At 41.0% G+C, this 22692-nt stretch overlaps 1 protein-coding gene across 1 annotated transcript; it reads left to right on the forward strand.

Moving 5' to 3' along the window:
- Window positions 1-2918: 2918 nt before the first annotated feature.
- Window positions 2919-22626, forward strand: LOC308384364 (solute carrier family 22 member 13). The gene is made up of 10 exons (XM_080862868.1): window positions 2919-3489; window positions 6880-6983; window positions 7763-7917; window positions 15527-15695; window positions 15843-15957; window positions 17715-17818; window positions 17913-18124; window positions 18222-18330; window positions 18414-18626; window positions 18792-22626. Exons 1-10 carry the CDS (start codon window positions 3157-3159, stop codon window positions 18892-18894), a joined length of 1617 nt encoding a protein of 538 aa, XP_080718994.1. The 5' UTR covers window positions 2919-3156; the 3' UTR covers window positions 18895-22626.
- Window positions 22627-22692: the final 66 nt, after the last annotated feature.

Below are 22692 nucleotides of genomic sequence, written 5' to 3' on the forward strand. Positions count from 1 at the left end.
TTGGATGTCCTGCAGGCCCAGATATTACAACTGTCCCGCAATGAACGCTAACAGCTGCTCCTGCTGATTGTGCTGCAGTAAATAGGCCAGGGTTCATTCAAGCGTGGGGCATACACAATGCCATGTCTGAGGGCGTGGCTTCATCTACATCAGCACCCGTCACGGATGCGAATCTGTGTTTTTGCAAATCGTGTCACCGTACAAGTATGACAGTAAGTACCAGGACCTGATCAGTTGACCTTATGATGCACGGCATCGCCATTAAAAGCATTTAATCGTGACAGCAGTGCATCTGCCACTACACGGACACTCACGGTGACGGATCCAAGCACGGTTCCTTGTCCGTAATCCAGAGAGGACTCGGGTGAAGCTGAGCAATCCTGCAGCTAGGAAATGTTTAGACAGTGAAAATGTTTCCAGGATGGGCAGCCGAAGACGGTGTCTGCCACACAGTCCTCGGTCAGGCCGGGCTGAAGCGCCGTGACGGGGGATTTGCGCGGTCTGGACTCTCGTTCCTCAGCGCAGACACCTCTGGATGATCAAGATCACCTTAGACCGCTGTCCCGACTCGCTCCTGACCTGGTCCACTGCTCCAGCCTTTCAGCCATCTCCCTCTGTCTCTCTGTTCTCTCACTTTCCCTGCGATCAACCTCCCTCGCCACTGTCACACCACACTGCATTAGAATAATAGAACTTCTGGCCGAGACCTTCAAAATAAAATCTCTATTCCCTAACAGCTTAAAAAAAAACGTGGATGCATATTTTGCACAGTAGTAAGTATGCTGTTATCACGCGCCTGTAGAATACAGTGAAAGTGCACAATGATCATCTTGAGATTAATTTCTATTCCCACTTGATGATTTTAATATTTATTACGGCTTAAGTTGAAAAGTTTCGTGCTTAGTAAACGCGTTGATGCTTTTAATTGTAAGGCGCTGCTTTATTTCGCACGGTTTCCTGGGTAACTGTATATGACTTCACTTTCTTCCCACCCTGCTGCCACCCAGAAGACTCCCAAACCAGAGACCCAACCCGTTCTGGACCGAGCATCAGTGACGTCACACGCGCCTAACAGGAAGAGGTTGGGGTGATCATTTGCGGGCAATTTAAAATTATAGGATCTTTACAGCTTTACAGCTTTACAGCTTTTAAAGCTGTAAAGATCCTATAATTTAAAATTATAGGATCTTTACAGCTTTAAAAGCTTGTAAGGCTAGTTTTGCTGTAATCATGATAAGGAACACATTTAATTTCTAATTAAGAAATGTATTTGTCCAGAACAAAGTGGTCACGCTGAGCAATGATATTCTTACTTTGCGAGATTTCCTACACGTCAATAAATAAAATAAATATAATAAAGGAAGCACTGTGTATAGAAGGGTAGAGAGTGGTCAGAATATAAAGTGCAATTAGTTATCCATATTATTGTAACGTCGAGACATTTAGAGTGTTATTATATTTTAGATTAAAAATAAAACTTGCATTTTGTGCAAAGTTACAAATGTACAGGTCACGACAGATAATCACGTTTCTCCCACAGGTAATTTTTTTTTTAAATTTATTGTTGATGACACACAACTTCAGTTCCCAGCAATCCTCAGTGTTTTCTATTTGATCAACTGCACAAGTGAGAGAGGGGTAACTTAAGTGAGACCAGCCACTCAGGTCCTCTTTCTCACTGTTTCTCAACCATTTTTCATCCTGTTCTGAAAGCCAGCTGCATCAGTGCAAACGAGTAGGTCTGAAACCAGAGGTGCCACCCCTGCACCTCCATTTTTTTTGTCTCCACCAAGCATAAATTCTGTGATCATATCAGTGCAGCAATATGCAGAAATGACAGGAGGACAGATCCCCCTTTGAAATATTATATAGGTATGCGCTGTAACCTGTGGTGATTATAAACGCAAAACAAGATAGCCTTGCATTATCGGCTGCAAAGTAAGAAGTGTGTCCACAGTTGCATTACTATAAGTCATTTGTTAAATGGTTTATCTTGGTGTTTCTTTATGATTCCTTTTCTGATTTCTTATGCTTTTATTTTCTATTTTTCCCAACTCGAGCCCCTGAAAATGAAATCTTATGATATACTCTGGACTCCTCCACCTCCCTCTTTTCTATCCTGATGTTCATATGCCACTAATCACTAACTTTTCTCTCATCTTACTGTTTTTGTTTGTTTTGGGTTTTTTTATTTGTCCTGATCCCTTTGTGCTCGTCTTTTTTCTGCCCCTCCCTGATTCTGAAGTTTCTTCCCTTTAAAACAGAGTTCTTTCTCCCCACCGTCGCTTGTCTAACACTTTATGGTCTTTACCTTTCATATCTAGCACTTTCAGGTGAATGCTATGATAACCCCCGCATCCCCTCCGCTCACAGAAGTTTTGTGCCTACCATCGCATCAAACGGCAGGTGGCAGCAGAGAGCCTCTTACATAACGCACAACCTGCTTTTGGCGAATTGAGAGTAGAGATGTTGTGTTTGAAGGCTGTGTAACAGCTGAGTGCTACACCTGCATCCACGCAGTGAACTGCAGCAAGTGAGGTTTACACGATTTCCACATTGAAGTGCTTTAAATCCGGTAATCTGTGAAATCACTGCGCCTCAGTGGTGGCCCGTGATTCTTACACTGAGTTTTTTGTTTTTTGTTTACATATGAGATGTGGTAGCGATGCTATGGCCCTTCCCCTATAAGTCACGGATACGTAACACCACACGCGCTCCCCGCTGCCATAATGTGCATATTTTGTACAGAGTGGAAAACAACACTGGCGTTTTGTTGGGTGCGTGATTTTACTCCCTGTGCAATATTTACAACGGAAGACTAATTGTGGATTTTTACTTGTTACTTGGTTTGAGACTGAAAAACTTTGTCCGCGCGTCTCATCCTGGAGCATTCTAATCGATCTCTGTGAAGCCTCATCTGCAGACACTCGCTGCCCGTGAGGTGAGAGTGTGTTTGCAGAGGGAGGATAACCTTCTTGAGCTCGTTTCAGTAATTGTTAAACAACTTCACGTGGACTGACCACGGCAGCACATGGTAATTTATCTTGTTTGTCTCCATAACACCGCCTCAGTATCTGGTCGGTATTTACAACCATCTTCCGCCTCCATCTCCCCGGCTCATCCATTCCATTGGAGCCAATTTGACCTACATTTGAAATGAATTTCGATCAGATCCTCTCTGCCATTGGAGGCTTTGGCAGATACCAGAAAATTCTCTACATATGGATATGTCTACCTCAGATCCTCCTCGCCTTCCACATGCTGGTGAGCATCTTCACCGGAGCCACGCCGCCTCATCAGTGCCGCGAGGGCTCGAGTCCAGCAGCGGGGAATCAGTCCCTGTATTCAGCCACCCTGAACTTCAGCCTCTCCAACTCCTCCTGCTTCTCGCAGGATGTCGTGCTGCTGGGCAACGGCACTCAGCGCGTGCCGTGCAGTGACGGATGGGTCTACAGCAGGGAGACTTTTGAGAGCACCACCGTCACCGAGGTACAGAAACATGACCATCTGGTCTGTTCGGTTTGGGCTGAAGATCAACTTTAGTCATTAATCAGTTCACTTTCATGCTGGGAAAAGAGGCGGAAATCAAAAAAAGCGACAAAAAGGTGTCAAATAGTAGACGGTAGGCTATCATTTGATACTTTTTATTGCTTATATTACCTATTAAATACTTATTATAAGTATCAGAGTAAGGATTTTAATCTCACTAATATATAAAAAGACATATCCAAAGATCATTTGCTGCCAGTGTGGTTTTTAAGCTATGGTGTGGTATACTTTATCCCAAAGTTGGGACTTTTTTGTGTTACAGCAGCCAAAACTACCAGTGTTTAAAACATTTATTAGACCAACACCTAGTGTAGCGTTTATGTCTAAATTAACCGTATTGATATTTACCAAAATCATCGTCTTTTGTTTCTGCAAAGCCTAATCCAAGCGTGCTTAAATTCTTTTATTTAAATTATATTTTTTAATGCTAAAATATAATCGTTGTTGTTAGCCGTTGATTCCCAAATTTACTGTTTTATAAGCAGAAAAAAAGGGAAGCACTTAAAAATTATATTAAGATGTCAAATTACGGTTATTTACTTGCAATGTTGGCCTATAATATGTGAAACACATGTACAATCTGTCCCGCGTGAATGATATTAATTCGTTAAGTGCCAGAAAGAACATTTCTGTCACAGGGTAGAAGCCGCAATAAGTTTTTGGCAAAGTGACTTTCATCGATCTTTTATTTATCCAGTTAAAAAGTCTCATTGACTTACGACTTATGTGACCAAGTGGGTAGCAGAATTTGCAACAAATATCTAGAAGGAAATTTTAATTATTATTTTTTTTAAATTTCCTAGGAAGATATTTTAATTGGCCATAAAGGACTACACTGGTTATAATGTCGCAGTCATAAAGATATGAAGAGCTTGCATTTTTTATGTAACCCTTTGTAAATTCTGTTCACTAAACTCTATTTACCAATATAAATAAAGATATTACACATAGAAAACGCATAGAAACATTGGAAATCACTTTTTGGCAAAACCTGAATTTAGTGTTTTATGTAGGCTACCTATATAACAATATAGTTTTCTTTATTTAGCCTGTTTTTGACAAATATTTGTGTTGTTCTTATGACATGTGGTCATATGACAATGCTTCTTGGCAATAAATCATAGCTTATTTGTTTTCCCTTTAATGTCGTGACAATTGTCAGGAAAATGCATTTGTGGGTTGAGCAGCAGAGTTGAGTACGTGGGTTGTGCCGTGAAAAACTTGACAAATCTTAATCGCTGTTGCTACATTTTCTGTGACCAGCACAACAACATTGTCTGAAATGCGACAAATAGTGATTAAGACTGGGATGCCATGCCAAAGCAGTGTGTGGCCAAACTAGTGAGGAGGAGGTGCCGGGCTGTTGTGGCTGTGTACGGCTTTTCTACATGCTGCAGAGGCCCCTGTTTGATAAATGAATCAGTTGTTAATCTGCCAATATCTCTTGTTTCTTCAGACTTCAATCATATAACCCAGGGGTGGGCAACTCCAGGCCTCGAGGGCCGGTGTCCCTGCAGGTTTTAGATGTGTCCTTGAACCAACACAGCTGATTTAAATGGCTAAATAGCTCCTAAACATGCCCTGAAGTTCTCCAGAGGCTTGGTAACGAACTAATCATGTGATTCAGGTGTGTTGACCCAAGGTGAGATCTAAAACCTGCAGGACACCGGCCCTCGAGGCCTGGAATTGCCCACCCCTGATATAACCCAATAAACAACACCAAACAAGAGTCACGATTTAAGAGAAGATTTGCAGGTTTTTCATCGGTGCGATCCACATACTCAGCTCTGCTGCTCAACCCACAAATGCATTTTTCTTACAAACGTGGCACCATTTGGCACCCAATGTGGCACCCAAATAAACTGGCTGTCCAAAGAAATAATCAACCAAACATAAATGTTCTTATTTTTTGTGCTAAATGCATGTAATAAAACAATATGGCAAGGCAAATATCTCAAAATCCATGGAAAAGAAAGGAGCTAAATAAGGAAAAACATGAATAAAATAAAATTCAAATATGTAAAAATCTGAGAAATTATTTCATGAAAGACTGATGTGATGATAAAGAGTAATGAACCCAGCACAGCAAACATCCACATTAGCTTTCCAAAGGGCCTTGGAGCCAAAATAAGCAACTGGCCCCACTCACACCCTGCTGCACCCCTGCTGTTCACGGCTGCTGTTGTAATCATACACAAATTAATCAACAACAGTTTGTATTATATTACATAAGAGTCTTCTTGGCATAAAGGTTCTTGTGTCCTTGATATTGTGCTGTAGTGCCACATATTTTCCTTGACTAACAGTCACTGTCTCAATAAAGGGATTCGGAAATGATTGCCATCATTTTGTACTGCGACCATATCCTGGACAGTTTTGCCACTTCTTCTTGGACTTTGGAAGGTTCAGTTTGTGTGCAAGGACTATTTTATGTTTAATGAGCCAGAACAGAAACAAATGACAGTGTAATTTGAAAATCATCAGTGTCTGGTCATTTACAGCTGGTCAGCTGCCATTTTTGGCAAGTATAGACTGATTTAATCATATTTCCTTAGAGGTTGCAGTCAATCTGACCCTGATGCAGCTCTAACCCTTTCCTAAGGTCCATTTGCACTTGGAACTTTATGACAGTGCTTTGTTTTGTCCAATGCCAGTTTGATACCATACTCTATAATCAATATCAGCAAAGAGCAGCCCAAACACACAAGCAAATTTACTTTGACAATACTCTACATAGACATAGGTACTGGGCCAGATACAGCTACAGGATCTGCATAAACATGTGCAAAGCTCCCATTGCACAGCTTTTGTGCTGATGTTAATGTCAGCAGCAGTCTGGAGCCCTGTAGTTACTGAGTCAGGAGAGCGTTGGCAACTTTTCCACAATATGCGCCTCAGCACTTGAAAGGCCTGCTCTGTAAGATTATATGGTCTGCCACTTTGTGGATGAGTTGCTGTGGTTTGGTTCCTAAAAGCTTCCACGTTGCAATGATACCACTTTCATGTTATTGTGTAGTATCAAAGGAGAAAGAAATTTCAGGAACTGACTTGTTTCACCGATATCATCCTACTACAGTACTACACTTAAATGTATTGAGTTCTTTTACAAAAGTGAGGTGCTTAAGATTACGTGATGTAGCCCGATACTTTGCCCACAGAGTGTATGTCACTTGCACCAGTGTGTGAATGTGTGTGTGAATGCGCTTTGGGGTCCTCAGGGACTAGAAAAGCGCTATACAAATACAGGCCATTTACCATTTGCATGGCCATTCACCAATACATAAGAAATAAACAAATGCACAAGGAGTAACTTCTTTTTCCATCTACCAGTGGGACCTGGTGTGCAGCAAAGCTGTGTTCAACAACATTGGATCATCTATCTACATGTTTGGCCTGCTGGTGGGATCGGTGGTGTTTGGAGCCATGGCTGACAGGTAGGCTTTTCTCACTCGGCGCACAGATAGAACAAAGTGTCAGATCCTCAGCATCAAAGCACGACTGTAGGGGTGGCCACTGCTGTAGGCCTTTGTATGTGGTAACTGTATGTAAGGGGAGCAGTTAATTTATTTGCTTCATCAGCTACAGATACACACGATAAAACTGTTCAGACTTAACTGTGTGACAGTAAAAATCACCCATACGTTTAACATTCTTGTTCATTCTCTGTTTTTTCTTTAAACTAGAAACAATAGAAGGGTAGTATCATCAATATCTTGGAAAAGTCTTTGAACTGACACAGTAGATCTATTGCAGAAAGACAAATGGGAAGTGGGAGTGGGTCATGAGACCTGTGCTTCCCTTTTATTGACGGAGCTGAAAGGGTTAAGAAACTGAAGAGTGAAGGCTGCAGTGGGTGGTAGTGAGCAGGTGGCAATATGTGGTCTTCCTGGTAAGTTAGGGCTAAAGTGAACAAAAGGAAGCGTTTGCACCTGAAAAGAAAAACAGCCCAGGGAGCAAACTGAAGTTCCCAGCTTTGTTACTAATTTTCAAACCTCAGATTTTCTCTGGTGAACATAAAGTTATAAGCACTTGGTTTCTGATAACTGCACCTCCTACACTAAGAACTAGATAAAGACTTAGTATTTTTTTTTCTTTTATGTGTTTCGAGCTTAGTGTGATATCTTTACTTCTGTTTCGTTGGGTCTACTGGTGCAAATCTTTAATAATGAGGGAGGGCTAACTCACATTCCTGTGTCCTCTCTCTGTCTACAAGGTATGGCCGACGCTTCGTCCTGCTGCTGTCCCTCGCTCTCCAAACTGTGTTCGGTGTCGCTGTGGCTTTCGCACCCAACTTCCCGGTCTATGTGATTCTTCGCTTTGTAGTTGGCACAACAATATCTGGTGTCATCATCAATGCTTTTGTACTTGGTACTAAACAAACACACACACACACACATACTCAAACCCTGCATGAGTATGATGATTTGAGGCTGCTGTAGTGGAGCGTCAGCACAGAATACCCGACAGGCACTTACCTTCCTACTGTGATCATTGTAGTGTATGTATGCATATGTGTTGGGTGGGCCAATCGGAATGAAGCTGTGCACGAACACCGTCATGCATGTAGCAATTATTAACATCTATATGTTTTTAAAAATATTTTAAATAAATCCAAATTCTTTTGATTTTCATATAGATCATGTCTCATGAGTCATGTTCAACATACGTTGCCCATTCGAAACGTAATGTTCACCAAGACAACCATAAATAAAGGATGAAGAATTTGAGAAAGCGCTGCTAGTAATTATAAAAAAAGTGATGTTTTCATAAAACACAGTGGCTGATATATAATCTCAGGTTCATTTAAATGGTGAAAAAAGATAATTCATTAATATTTTTTTAAATTGTCAATTATTTAACAATAATGCCATGTATGACAGGACTGACATTTCTGTTGATGCAGGATAGTGTGTTTATGTTTTTTAAATGTTTAAGCGTTCCTATTTTAATTTCCTCATTATGACTTTAATTTTAAAGCAATATCAGATCAATAAGATGCATCTCAGACATATAAGGACCTCATTTATTCATATAGAACTTTTATACTAAAAAACAACTTACATTTCAATATTAAATATTTAATTTGGTAATTAATTTATAAATTAATTAATCTATTAATGTTATTATTATTTTTCAAAACTTTTCACACTTTTCTGATGACTTCAGGGTTTGTCATTTTCCGAAGAGTTTTTAATAAAGAAAACATAATGACATACGCCTCAACAAAATCATCCTCCTAGTCAGTGTTAAGACTTTTTAAGTTTTATTAATCGTCACAGATCCAGCACAGGCGTGTTTCTGGTTGAGTGTCCCAAAAGTGTGTGTATAAAAAAAACACGTTGGTATCTGTTGCAATGTGATTACATTTACTTTAAATGCAGATTAAATGCAGTTAAAACACTATTTCAAACCTACATAGTTTTATATCCTGGCTGATAAACTTCAATTTTATTTACTCAGAGTGGAAACATGGAAACAGCTAACGAGGCTCTAATTAGATACACTGAGAGACACCGCTAATACAAATTTATGGTTGGTGTCTGTGTGGAGTCTGAGGGATTGTGGGATTTGAGTCTGTGAAGATATATTTGTACACAGTTCTCTAAAAAAGCCAACAGCACATAAACTGACATTGGTGGCCCTGCAGATATGTTCACTGCTGACTGGTTGAAAGTATATATTTAAAAAAAACATGCGTGGGAAGCACAGATAGTATTTGCAGTGGTTAGTATTTATTCTTTCACTTGGTTTCACTTCACTACAAAGATGTTCTTATTGTCTTACAACCAGAGCCAATATCAGCACAAACATGAAGGGAACAGTACACACCTATAGCATGCTGATCAGTGGTTCCTGCAGGTTGCTGGTTCTCGCTGGATGAAATCAGTTACAAAGAGGATGCTGCACCATAAACCTGCTTCTGATTTGAGATTACTGTGGTTCCCAGTCGTTTGCATGCAACACGTCAACTTATTTCCAAACAGTCTGTGACTGCCAGCTGAGTGAATGGTAAATGGATTGGTTCTTTTATAGTTATAGTTAAAGTTTTCTACTCTACAAGCACTTTTTTCTACATCTGCATCTAACATTCACACTCACACTCTGATAAATGCACTGGGAGCACATCAGGGGTTCAGTACCATGCCCATTGCCCAAGGACTGGAACAAGCACACTAAACAACAAGCCTACCGATTTGTAGAAGACCTGCTCTGCCTCCTGATGGCCAGGGTGGCAGCAAGCCTTGACAAAGCCAGAACCAGAAATGGAGAACGCTGACTGCAACAACCTGCCACTGACCAAAGCAACCTCAAGGAGGTTTTTGCCAACCCGCAGGGTGATACACATTTTTTCCTTGTGACCAGCGGTTGCCAGGTTTTCACTGAATGGGTCTAGGCTTGTGTGACTGGGGGTTTAGGAGTCTATTTCACAACAACTGCCAGCAACCTGCAGAAACCACTCAAAAACTAGTCGAAGAATACTCATTTTTCCCTCACGATTGGTTGTTGCCAGATGGTTACAGAGCAGCCTGTGTGACATTTAAATTATCAACCCCTTTTGTGAGTGTGGACTCTTCCTCTCTTTGCTCTTTAAATACTTTGCTTCTTTTATTGATTTTTATTGATTTTTATGCAGATTTTTTCCCTTTTTTCCGTATGAGCTTACCTGCGATAGCTTCTGGATACTGGACACTTATAGATCATCAGGACTAAAGTGTTCTTAACAGAAACAGCAACATTTTTATAGTTAGCTTATCTTCAGCGCTCCGTGTGTTTGTGGCCTACACACAGCTGAAGCCTGATTACAGCGTCTGGGCACTGAACAGCCTGGAAAGATGCTAACCGCTCGGCTAACTAGCAACAAGATGCCTTCCCTCTCCACAGATGACTACCACAGCCTCCTGCAGAAGATTTCAGTACTGGAGACAAAAATTCATCGCTTAGAAGTAAACGTGGAGGTAAATGGACTGTGTGGAAATGAAACAACCTTGCCTTTGATTCAAAACAATGGCGATGAGCAAGCTAGTACACAGCTAAGGAGCACAGATAACATGACCAAGAAAGTAGACTCTGTGCATTATAATAAATCCTCAAGCGAAAATCCCCCCTTGGACTGTCTTGGTGCAAAACCAAGACATAAATCATGTCTCCTGGAAGGGGGAGGACGTATCACAGGCAGAGCACAGCGAGCTGAAATCTCTGAAACCGACTGGCCTTCACTTCCTACAAGACAGGGAAGCTCTTCAACCCCTGTATATGGGAGGAAACAGGACTGGACAACCGTGAATAGGAAGGTTAACAACAAACCTCCAAAACAACTGAATGTGAAACTGCAGAACAGATTTGCTCCACTATCAAAGGACCCTGGATCTATATCGGACAACCATCCATCTAAAAGTAGCGAAGTAAGGACTGAAAATCTGTTGAAAAGTAAAAGGCCACAGGGAAAGCTAAAGGCTAGGCCTGAAACTCTGATTTTGGGTGACTCTGCCGTTAAGGATGTACAAAGGATGTGTGGTAAGAACACTAAAGTGCTCTGCTTCCCTAAGGATATGGTCAACAACCTGAAGGAGAGAATTCTTCAAATTGCAGATGAATATCCAACTGTGACAAACATTGTTCTGCATACAGGGTCAAACGATGTGTCCAAACAACAGTTGGAGGTTCTGAAACGGGACTTTACTGGATTATTAAATACTGTAAACTCTGTGAATGCAGCTGTATTCATCAGTGGACCTGTACCGCCGGTCAGAGGAGGAGACGAGAGATTCAGCAGGTTGTTTGCACTGAATAAATGGCTTATATCAGCATGTACTGACCACTCAGTGCATTTTATCAACAACTTTAATATTTTTTGGGAACGCAGAAGCCTGCGTTCCCAACCCAGAAGAGCTTCGCCCAGAAAAGCTTCAGAAAGGAGAGACATCAGAGGCAAGAAGAGGGGTCCCTATTTGCCTCCAACTCTCTCAACAACACCAACGACCAGGACCAGGGACCATGACCTTCCCCAGTCCCCCAAACCCCTGACAGGCCATCACCCTCTCCCCCCCTCCCTTTCTCCCTCCTCCCCACCCCTGAAATTCACTGAGGAGATGATGGAGCGGGTCAGTGCTGGGCTCAGATCTACCCCCCGGCCCAATCCCTTTTTGTCCCCCATAAACCCCCCACCAGAGCAGCCAAAGGTTTGCCATCGAGCCCCGCCCTCAACAAAGCAATCGAAGTTACATTGCCCAGCCTCGCCCCCCTTAGTTCCTCCTTACCACCTTCATGCCCTGTCTCCGCAGTCTGATGTGTGATGTGTGGAGGGTCCGGGCTGCGAGGATTATGGCAGTGGTGACTTTTCCCAGGAGAAGCTGGGACCCTGTTTACTAGAAGGTTTTAAAATCTCTGTACTTTTAGGTGACAGAAGGAGACATGTGGCCTGGTCAAAACACAGAGAGCTGCACTCTAAAAGATCTTTAAATATAGTAAACATACCTTGTGTGCCACAGACTGCTCCCAAACACAAGGGGGCAAATAATGCCTCTAAAACACTTAAGTTGGCTTCATTAAACGTTAGATCTTTAGCTGGGAAAACATTTTTAATTAATGATTTAATCACTGAGCACAGCCTTTTTTATGTTTTTAACTGAAACTTGGTTGGACCAAAGTAACAGTGGAGCTGTTCTCATCGAGTTGACCCCTCCTAACTACAGTCAAAGGAGCTTGCAAAGAAAAGCGTCTGGACTTCTTTAAGTTGCTTGAAGACGTTTCACCTCTCATCCGAGAAGCTTCTTCAGCTTCTTCAGTTCTCGGATGAGAGGTGAAACGTCTTCAAGCAACTTAAAGAAGTCCAGACGCTTTTCTTTGCAAGCTCCTTTGACTACGATGACCTGGATGACTGAGAACCTTCACAGACCTCCTAACTACAGTTTTATCAGTGAGGCCAGGGTGAGCAGGAGAGGAGGGGGGGTTGCTGTCTTATTTAATGACTCATTTCAATGTAAGCAGCTCTCTCCTGGAAGTTCAGTCTTTTGAATATGTGGCTTTACAGCTGAAGGCCCCATCCAAAGTTGTGTTTCTTAATGTTTACAGGCCTCCCAAATACTGCACAGACTTTTTTAATGACCTCAGTGAACTGCTGTCTGTGATCTGTGTTAATTTCGACTGTGTAATTATTGTTGGAGATTTTAACATCCATGTGGACAACCCTCAGGACAAAGGGACTAAAGACCTGAGTAACACTCTGGGCAACTTTGGGCAATTTCAGCACACACAAATATATCAACAGCAGTGATCACAAAACTGTGTATAACTGAATACAGTAGTGAGATCTTTAACCAGGTCTTCCCATTAACACCTGGCCTGTCCAAAGGTTCAGTCAATGAGCTCGTCAATAGCTTTAATGCAAAAATGTTAAATGTAATGGATACAATTGCTCCCATTAAGGCGAAGGTTATCTCTGGAAGGAAAAAGTCTCCATGGAGAAACTCCACACTAGTGAAAAATGAAAAAAGAGAGTGTAGGAAAGCTGAGCGCAGATGGAGAAAAACAAACCTCCAGGTTCATTATGACATCTATAAAGAGAAACTTCACAATTGTAATTTACAACTGAGGAGTGCAAGGAGGTCCTACTTCTCTGACATCATCACCAAAAACAGTCATAATGCTCGGGTCTTATTTTCTACAGTTGACAGGCTAACAAACCCTCCTGTGTCAGTAGCAGCTGAACTTCATTCGACCATGGCCTGCAATGACTTTGCCAAATTCTTCACAGAAAAAATCCAAAAGATTAGACAAGCAATTGGTACATCAACAGCAGATCCAGGATATGTACTGTGTCCACCAAAAAACTGTTTAAACACCATGAAACAGTTTCAACCTATTAACAGCAAAGACCTGGAGGACATCTTAGGTCAACTGAACTCCTCCTCCTGCTGTTTAGATGTCCTGCCAACAAGTGTTTTCAAGAAGGTCTCAAAGACTTTGGAGTCAGACCTGTTACAGATCGTCAACTTTTCTTTAATGTCAGGTGTGTTTCCGGAACCACTAAAAACTGCTGTAATTAAACCTATACTGAAAAAGGACAATCTTGACAAGACACAAGTGAACAACTACAGGCCGATCTCAAATCTCCCATTTTTAAGTAAGATCATTGAAAAAGCAGTTTCTCAACAGCTCAATTACTTCTTAAAACAGAATAACTGCTACGATGCCTTCCAGTCAGGTTTTAGACAGAACCACAGCACTGAAACCGCTCTGACAAAAGTGTTTAATGACATATGTCTGAACACAGACAGTGGAAAAAATGTCAGTCTTAGTTTTACTGGATCTCAGTGCAGCATTTGATACAGTTGACCACAACATATTACTCAAACGACTGGAGAACTGGGCAGGTCTTTCAGGAACTGTACTAAACTGGTTCAAAACTTAGAAAACAGGAAATACTTTGTATCAATAGGTAACTTCACATCTGAGCAGACAAGTATCACATGTGGAGTTCCCCAAGGTTCCATCTTGGGACCCCTTCTGTTTAACATTTACATGCTCCCACTGGCACAGATTATAAACAACAACAAAATAAACTATCACAGCTATGCAGATGACACACAAATATATATCACAATGTCACCAGGAGACCGAGGCCCTGTACAGGCTCTTGGTAAATGCATTGAGGAAATTAATGACTGGCTGTGCCACAATTTTCTCCAGCTAAACAAAAACAAAACTGAGGTAATAGTCTTTGGTGCCAAAGAAAAACGATTACAGGTCACCAGAGAACTTCAATCTATACACCTAAAAACCACAAACCAGGCGAGAAATTTGGGTGTAGTGATGGATGCAGACCTAAACTTAGAAAAACACATTAAGACAATAACAAAATCAGCTTACTATCACCTCAAGAATATATCAAGGATAAAAGATCTGATGTCTCAACAGAACCTGGAAAAACTAGTCCATGCATTCATCTTTAGTGGGCTTGATTACTGTAACAGCATCTTTACAGGTCTACCTAAAAAATCAGTCAGACAACTACAGCTCATTCAGAACTCTGCTGCTCGAGTCCTCACTAAGACCAAAAAAGTGGACCACATCAGTCCAGCTCTGAGGTCTTTACACTGGCTGGCTGTCCGTCAGAGGATAGACTTTAAAGTTCTGATGCTGGTCTATAAAGCTCTGAATGGTTTAGGACCAAAATACATCAGTGACCTCCTGACCCAGTATGAACCTTCCAGATCCCTCAGGTCCTCTGGATCCGGTTTTTTAACCAGACACGGAGAAGCTGCATTCAGCTTTTATGCTCCTTATATCTGGAACAAACTCCCAGAAAGCCTCAGATCAGCTGAAACACTCAGTTTATTTAAATCCAGGTTGAAGACTCACCTATTCTCAGCTGCATTTGAATAAAGCACCAAATCCACACCTTTAAGCTTAAATTTCAAAACTTACATTTTAACTACTGATTTTATCTGCTGTTTTTTTTTTAAATCGATTTTAAATCATGCTTTTTATTTGTTTTTGTTTTTTAATGTCTCTGTAAAGCACTTTGAATCACCTTGTTGTTGAATTGTGCTATATAAATAAACTTGCCTTGCCTTACTCACTTAAACCTTGTTACACATCCAAAAAAGCACACAGGTTATATCAGGTGATTAACGATCACAAGATTCGTGGTCACATGACTCAAAACCTCATAGACTACTAATGCACCACCATGCCAGACATTTAAGAGCTCTGTCTAGCGCTTTCCTTATTTTCACCTAAGTTCTCATACAGTTATTTTTTGTGCTGAGTAAGCAAACATGACAGAACTTTTAGATGTAAATTCAGGCTTTAGACAGCTAGGCTCTCCTCATCTTTATGCTAACAACAAAGGAACACATTTGTGCAGACCTTTCATTATCTTCAGATATGCAAATAAACTGGTTGAAAGCTGTTTTTGCAAAACCCTTGCCACCATTACCCACAATTCCTCTCCTTTCCTCGCTTCGTTCTACAGGTACTGAGTGGACATGCACCAAGAGACGCATGCTGGCTGGTATCATCACCGACTATGCCTATGGCCTGGGTTATATGCTGCTAGCAGGAGTAGCATATCTTATACGAGACTGGAGAAAGCTGCAACTAGCAATATCAGCCCCGGGCTTCCTGCTTAGCTTCTATATATGGTGAGAAATTCAACTGACATCTGAATATAAAATCTGCCCTGCTCAGACATGAAAATACACCTGCATTTCTATGAGTGTCTTGCATGTTATCATTCCTCATTTTCTCCTTTTCTCTACCTCTCTGTTTGACCTCTCAATGCCAACAAGGGTGCTTCCCCATTCGGCCAGATGGTTGTTGGCCAACAACAGGAGAGAGGAGGCCATCGCGCTCCTTCGCAAGGCAGCGCTTGTTAATGGTCGTGTCTTACCTCCCACCGTACAGGTGTGTGTGTGTGTGTCAGGTTCAGGATCACCTGGTTCAAAAACAGTGTTTGTGACAGTGCTAGGCTTTATTTTTACAGCCACCTTTCTCCTGTTTACTCTGTAATCTCTAACAAAAACCTCGTACTCCTCCAGCAGCAATCGCACACAAACCTAACTGCATTTCAGATCACACACCAGTAGTGTGAGCATTCATTACATGCTACATTAAACCAAGGGAAAACAGTGAACAGGGCATGCTGTCCTGGAAGCAAATGTTTGCTCCTTTGATCTTCATGTGGCCTCGTGCGATTCTGTAACAAAATTAAAAGAAAATAATCACAGAGAAATCTCCTCCCCTTACAGTTGCCTTTATATCAGCAGCGATGATCTCGGAAAAGCCGCAGAGATTTCGTCGTCTTCATCATTTCCATGCGAAAAAGAAAAGAAAAAGCCATATTAAATGTTTTGTTTTGTCTCGTAGGACTCATGCTGCAGTTCTCTCATGAAACGGGTCCCTTTGGCATTTTCTATCTGGCAAGATATTCATAAGAATTAAATATGAATCAAGTGAAAGCTGAGCTTCCTGAGGAAAATGAGACAATCACGAAATGAGGAGTACAACTTTTATACAGTGAAACTTAATAAATAAATAAAAACATACATTTCTAAGCTGGTTTTCAAAGCTGAATCCTCTGATTTGATGATGGCCACATGAAAGCTGAAGGACTTGAGGTTTCGTGCTGAGAACACTGTTTTCTTGATTTGTTTTAATGCAGCGTGTAATGCATGGTCAGGATAGCAGGGATTTTCTCGGGCTGTGTGCTGAACACGTGCAAGTTTGTGGCACAGATGAAACTTCAATAACTGGTTGTCATGACTCACAGCTGGTGATACACTATTGCAGTCTAGTGACGACCTTCCAGACTAATCAGTCTTCCCGTTACCGTGGTTTCATGTACAGAGCTAGACGGAGAGATACGCAGTAACTATATTGTTTGATCAATATGTAAAAAGGCTTGAATTAATTCACTTCACATGTAATGAATAAAGAATATATGCAACTTTACCTTTTTGAATGAAATTACAAATAAACGTAAATTTTCCATGAATTCTATTTCAGTGCTATCAGGCCAAAAATGATCCAACAATGTCCTGTATATGGCTGTGAAAAAGGCCATCCTGCTTTACTACTGAGTATTTTATGTACTTTAAATTTTGATACTAAAACATGTTTTATTATTAATCATGTACAGGTGTTAAAATTGAAATTGACAGGTGGGGAACCCTGAGATAGATGGAGCAGTGCCACAGGGGGGTTAACTTAAATAAGTCACATTATGATGTGCACTGGGAGTTACAGTAGTTTCTTTGTGGACAGCCGGTGATCAGCTGACCTGTACTCCTGGTGTTGATGACTCAGAGGTTTACTGCTCCTTGTGGATTTAGCTAAATGCATTCGGCAAAGATATAAGCAGTCGTTACATGAGCCATCATGACTGCTTAAAGCCAGCGTGGCTAAAGGCACCTGTACCACAACACTGCTAAGTACTAGATCAGCCTACACATAACTGTATGGGGTTTGTAAGCTGAAGCATGCTCCACACCTTATAAAAACATCTGGTTTGAGGATTTTTAATGTAACACTTAGATTTAAATATAGTATATTTTGATTTAACATTTACAGTACATCAAGTAGTGTAGGGATGTTTTTAATGTACAGGTAAAATGTAAAAGCCTCTTTTGTGGTTTCTGATTCGTTTGTGGCGTCCACATCAGGTTGAGTGTGAGATATCGGTCGAGGGGAAGAGAAGTCACTCGGCTGTCGATCTGGTACGCACGCCTCAGATGAGGAAAAGATCGCTGATCCTGTTCTATGTTTGGTACGACTTCTTGTCGTTTCACTGTCATTTTCAGCAGAGACAATGTCTCTGTAGCTTTTTACCACTCCTCTCTTTCTCCCCTTTGAAATCACAGGTTTGTGAATGTGCTGGTCTATTATGGTCTCTCACTGGGCGTGTCCAGGTTGGGGACAGACCTCTACCTGACCCAGTTCGTGTTCGGGCTGGTTGAGATCCCAGCTCGTTCTCTGGTCCTCGTCGTGCTGCCCTTTAGCCGCCGACTCACTCAGAGTGGCTTTCTGGCAATCGGAGGCCTCGCCTGTCTGCTCATGCTTGCAGTGCCTGCAGGTAAGATGGAAACTTGCTAAAATGCTTTTTCTTCCTCAAAAAGCTAATATTAAAATTTATTTCATCACTTGAATGATTTTTCTCCTTCCGTCTGCAGATCATCCCAATCTCCTGAGTGGTCTCGCCATGGTAGGGAAGTTTGGCATAGCGGCGTCGTTTGCTGTGATCTATGTCTACACTGCTGAGATATTCCCCACGGTGCTTCGGTGAGACTTCTGTCCTAATCATCAAATGGTTATTTCAGTGACGCATTCCTGAAACTGTTTCTTTTCCCTTGCTGTGCCAAAAGGCAAACAGGAATAGGCGTATCCTGTATGTTTGCAAGGATAGGTGGTGTGCTGGCACCCATTATCAACATGCTGCATAACCACAGCCCGGCCACACCCCTCGCCATCTTCGGCATCTCTCCGCTTCTGGGAGCTGTCCTTGCCCTGGCCCTTCCTGAAACTGCCAACAGACCTCTTCCAGACACAGTGGAGGATGCAGAGAACTGGGATGTTAGGTAATTGTTTAAAAACCTGCTTGCTTCTGAGCAAAATACAAAAGAAAGGATGAAAGTAAAAACGCAGGTTAGCAAACTTTAACACACAGTCTTCAATTTGAACTCCAAAGCACATGAAACCTCTACACTTATGAGTGTCTACTTTTTGTTATTCCTCTCTCACAGGACACCTCCAACCGAGGAAAACCCAGAGATGTGTGAAGATGATAGCCAATCAGGACGCAGCACAGAGAAGCTGGAGTTATGCAATCTGGCAAGCCACACCTAATGCACAGCCTCAGCTTTGATGCCAGAAATACTACTTTTCACAAAACCCTCTATGCAATTACACGTCAGGTGTTTGATTCTGAGCAGAACATATTTCAAATGGAAAAAAAGCAGCACAGAAATATCTGTGTTTTACAATCTTTTAAATCCATCAGAGATTTACACCTTTTACTTGGGGTTTGAATGTGGCTAGGCAGAATAATAGCTCCTATTAGGATTTTGCACATGTGTATATATTCATCCATGCATGAGAGCACTCATACATCACTTCCCTGCCACCAGAACGTCTGCACTGCCTTTTGGGTGAAAACAATCAGCGTAAAAGTGCATTACTGTAGGGTCTTTACATCAATATAAAGCTGAGTTGGATTGTTCTGTAAGTATGTCATTTAAGTCAAATTTAAAGAGTAAACAGTCACATTTGTAAAATCTGCCAGTTTAATAATAACTCTATAGCAACAATGAAAACGCAGCAAAAATTAATTTAATCTTCTCCTGTATGTAAGTCGGCTAACAGTTAGCTTGTCAGACATGGCTACAGCAAGCTAAAGCGACTTCCTCTCTCCTTCTGCGACACTCGTTAACTCCAGAAACTTCTTGTAGAACCACATGTATTAACTTGAAGTAATAGTTCACTGTATGACTTTCTCAGTCTACCACGTTATCGTGGAGGAATTCTGGGACATCTTCCTTACAGCGTTGTTTCAGTTAATTGAGGTTTGCAGGCATTTGTTTATACACAGCTCTGTTAAGCACCTGCAACAGCATTTTAATCAAATTGAAGTCTTGACTTCGACGGGACCATTGTAACGCCTGGATTCTTTTCAGCCGTTCTGTTCCTGCTGTGCTGTTACGTGACCATATTTGGGTCAAACGTTAGCTGACGGACAGATAGTCACACGTTTGACTTTAGATCACTTGTGTGTACGGAGGAGTTCATGGTCGACTCAGTCACTGAAAGATGCTTAGGTCACATGGCCAACAGGAAGCCTGAATCATCACCCCTCCACCACCGTGCTTCACAGCTGATATGAGCTGTAAGTGCTGATATGCTGAGTTTGGTTTTAGCCAAAAGATATTCTTCAGAAGTGTTGTGGTTTGTTCAGATGTTACTGTTCAAACCTAAGCATTGGTGCCATGTTCATTTTAGAGAGGAGATGTTCTCCTGGTAGGTCCTCACAAGCAAGCGACTTTTTCTGTCTTTTTTTAATTGTACTGTCATGAACTTTAACATTTAACATTCTAACTGAAGTGTGTAGACTCTGAGATGTAGCTCACGTAGCTGTTTTTTGCTGTTACTCTGAGCATTTGGTGGTCTGACTTTGGGGTGTCCATTCCTCTGAAGATTCGGTAATGTGTTAACACACACCTGAATGCACCAGACCATCAAACGTCTGCTTTTTTAGAAGTGGTCACGCTTGTTGTTAGTCAGTTAAATAAACTGTGTTCTATTATCCTCTTAATTGCTTTGGAAGCATTAAATGTGTACTTGGGTCTTCACAGGCAGCATGAAGTCCAGTGAAAACTTTCTGTTTCACGTGACTGTAATGGTGCTGATTGTTGATCTGTGTGTGCTGCGTGCTATAAATTCGCAAAGATCTCCGGACTGTGTTTCGCACCACTTAAAATTAGGTATTGTTTTCACTCAAGATGGGTGTGCGGTTGCTGTTCAGGGCAAAATCCCTGGACGCGCTGCTCTTGTGATTGGGGGTGCCGAACGCACAACTAAACGTTGTTTAAAGACTGGAGAAGACTAGCAGACTGCCAAATGCAACGCACCTATTCTCCAAACGTTATTACTGCATTTTAAACATTTTGTTCAAAGAAACATGCTTGATATTTTTGTATGAAAGTGTTTTTGTTTTGGGCATATGTTGGTTGTAGCACAAATTTATATTGCAAGCAACTGCCTCATCTTCGTCTCAAGCCAAGAAAAAAGAGACTAGTCAAGTGAGACTGCATGCACTAGTGAAGCCTTTTAGTTAGACTGCTGTATTTAATAGATTTGGATGAAAAAAAAGAGATTTGACTGTTATCAGCATGTGGAAGAATATTTGATTTCAGCAGTGTTGTTGTTGTTGTTGTTGTTGTTTTTAGATTTGTTCTCCTTTTATTATTGTCCAATACAAATGGACTGCAGCATGTATCAATGATAACACTCTATGAGTCTTCACAAGCAATCAAGGGCTGTTATTGTTATGAATTATAGAAGAAATTCGATTCATGTATCGGATGCACTTGAATGTGCAATATGATGCCATACAGTGCTGTGAAGTATCTGTGCCCCTTCTTGATTTTATTTTTACACATTTAATGAAATCATCATTTAAAAACTGCGTTTTGCGTTTACTCTGGTTACTCTGCTTAATGATCTGAAACATTGTGACAGATGAGAAAAAAGAAAAGAGGGACTCAGGAAGCGGGCAAATACTTTCACACAACACCGTATGTTTGTGCTGTTATTCAGGCACAAGCATTTACATGTCCAACTGTAAAATTGTAAATAGAAATAAAATGCAATGATTTGCAAACCTCATAAACCCACATTTGATTCACAATAGAATATGGAAACAATATGGAACATTTAAACTGAGAAAAAAATGATTCTAGCTGCTTATCAGTCCTGAGTCTTTATATCTTGTTCTCTTCATGATGTGCCAATTGCTTTCTGTTGGTGGAAGGTCTGGACTGCAGGAAAAATTCCAAGAAAAAAATGGAAAACCCCCCAACATGTTTTACATTAAAGTGGCAAATTAATGAGAAAAATGGCAAATTTGCCAGGAATAATACAAAAAAACCTTTTTCTTAGATGACCTAATTTAATTCTACTTTTCAATTGGACTTTGCAATAAAGAAATCCTTGTGGGTTAAGTTCAGAATCACCACATTTTCAAAAGCGTCTGAGTTTCAAAGAGTCGTTGTCGTGAGCTGCTATTCATGAGAAAACACACTGATTTGGATGAGGTAACAGCCTGTGTGTGAAGTACTACAGCACAGTTGATATCTTGAGGACTTGTGGTACATCAGGACGCAATCCAACAGATTATTAAAGCATTCAATCCTCATGGTTTGAAGGATTGAAACCATGAGAGGCGTCTTAGGCACTGTAGGCTCAATGTTCTCTCAGATTTGCCACTTTAATGTCAAAAATCTTGAGTTTTTTCTCAAAATTTTATACCCACTCTGCTTTTTTTTTTTTTTAATTTTGGGCCCTCATATGTATGTATATGCCATTCAGCACTGATGGTGCCTTTTCAGATGTGTAATTGCACAGCCCCTGATGCACTCACACACCGTGAAAGACACAGGATTTATCCGGGAGGACATGACGTTCATGTTTTCCAAAAGGAATTTCACATTTCTGACCACAGAGCAGTTTTCCAATTTCTCCGGCATCATTTCTTTATCATGTTCCTGTATGACTTAATATTTTTGTGACCTTCCATCAATTTAAAAAAGAAAAAGAAAATAGTAAAGTCAATTGAAACACTTGATATTATTTCTGTTCCATTATGAAAACAATTTGTTGTAAGATTTTTTGTAGATTTAAAAAAACAAACAAACTAAATTCCTTTTGCAAAGAAATTAAAGAAACCAATTGTATAAATGTCGATATGCATGATGTGAGAGTGCACGCCTTAATGCTGGCCACAGCATGTGATGTTAGATGTCATTATAAATGCAACTTCTTTTTATAGCAGGAATAATTTGCCTGTAAAGGACGAGTGGAAATTTGTGACTTATCTGAAATAAGGGCATTGAGCCAGTGTGCCTTGAGCAGTAAAATTTTAATGACTGA

The sequence above is a fragment of the Rhamphochromis sp. 'chilingali' genome, assembly GCF_963969265.1.
Source record: "Rhamphochromis sp. 'chilingali' genome assembly, chromosome: 17".
NCBI classification, from domain to species: Eukaryota; Metazoa; Chordata; class Actinopteri; order Cichliformes; family Cichlidae; genus Rhamphochromis; species Rhamphochromis sp. 'chilingali'.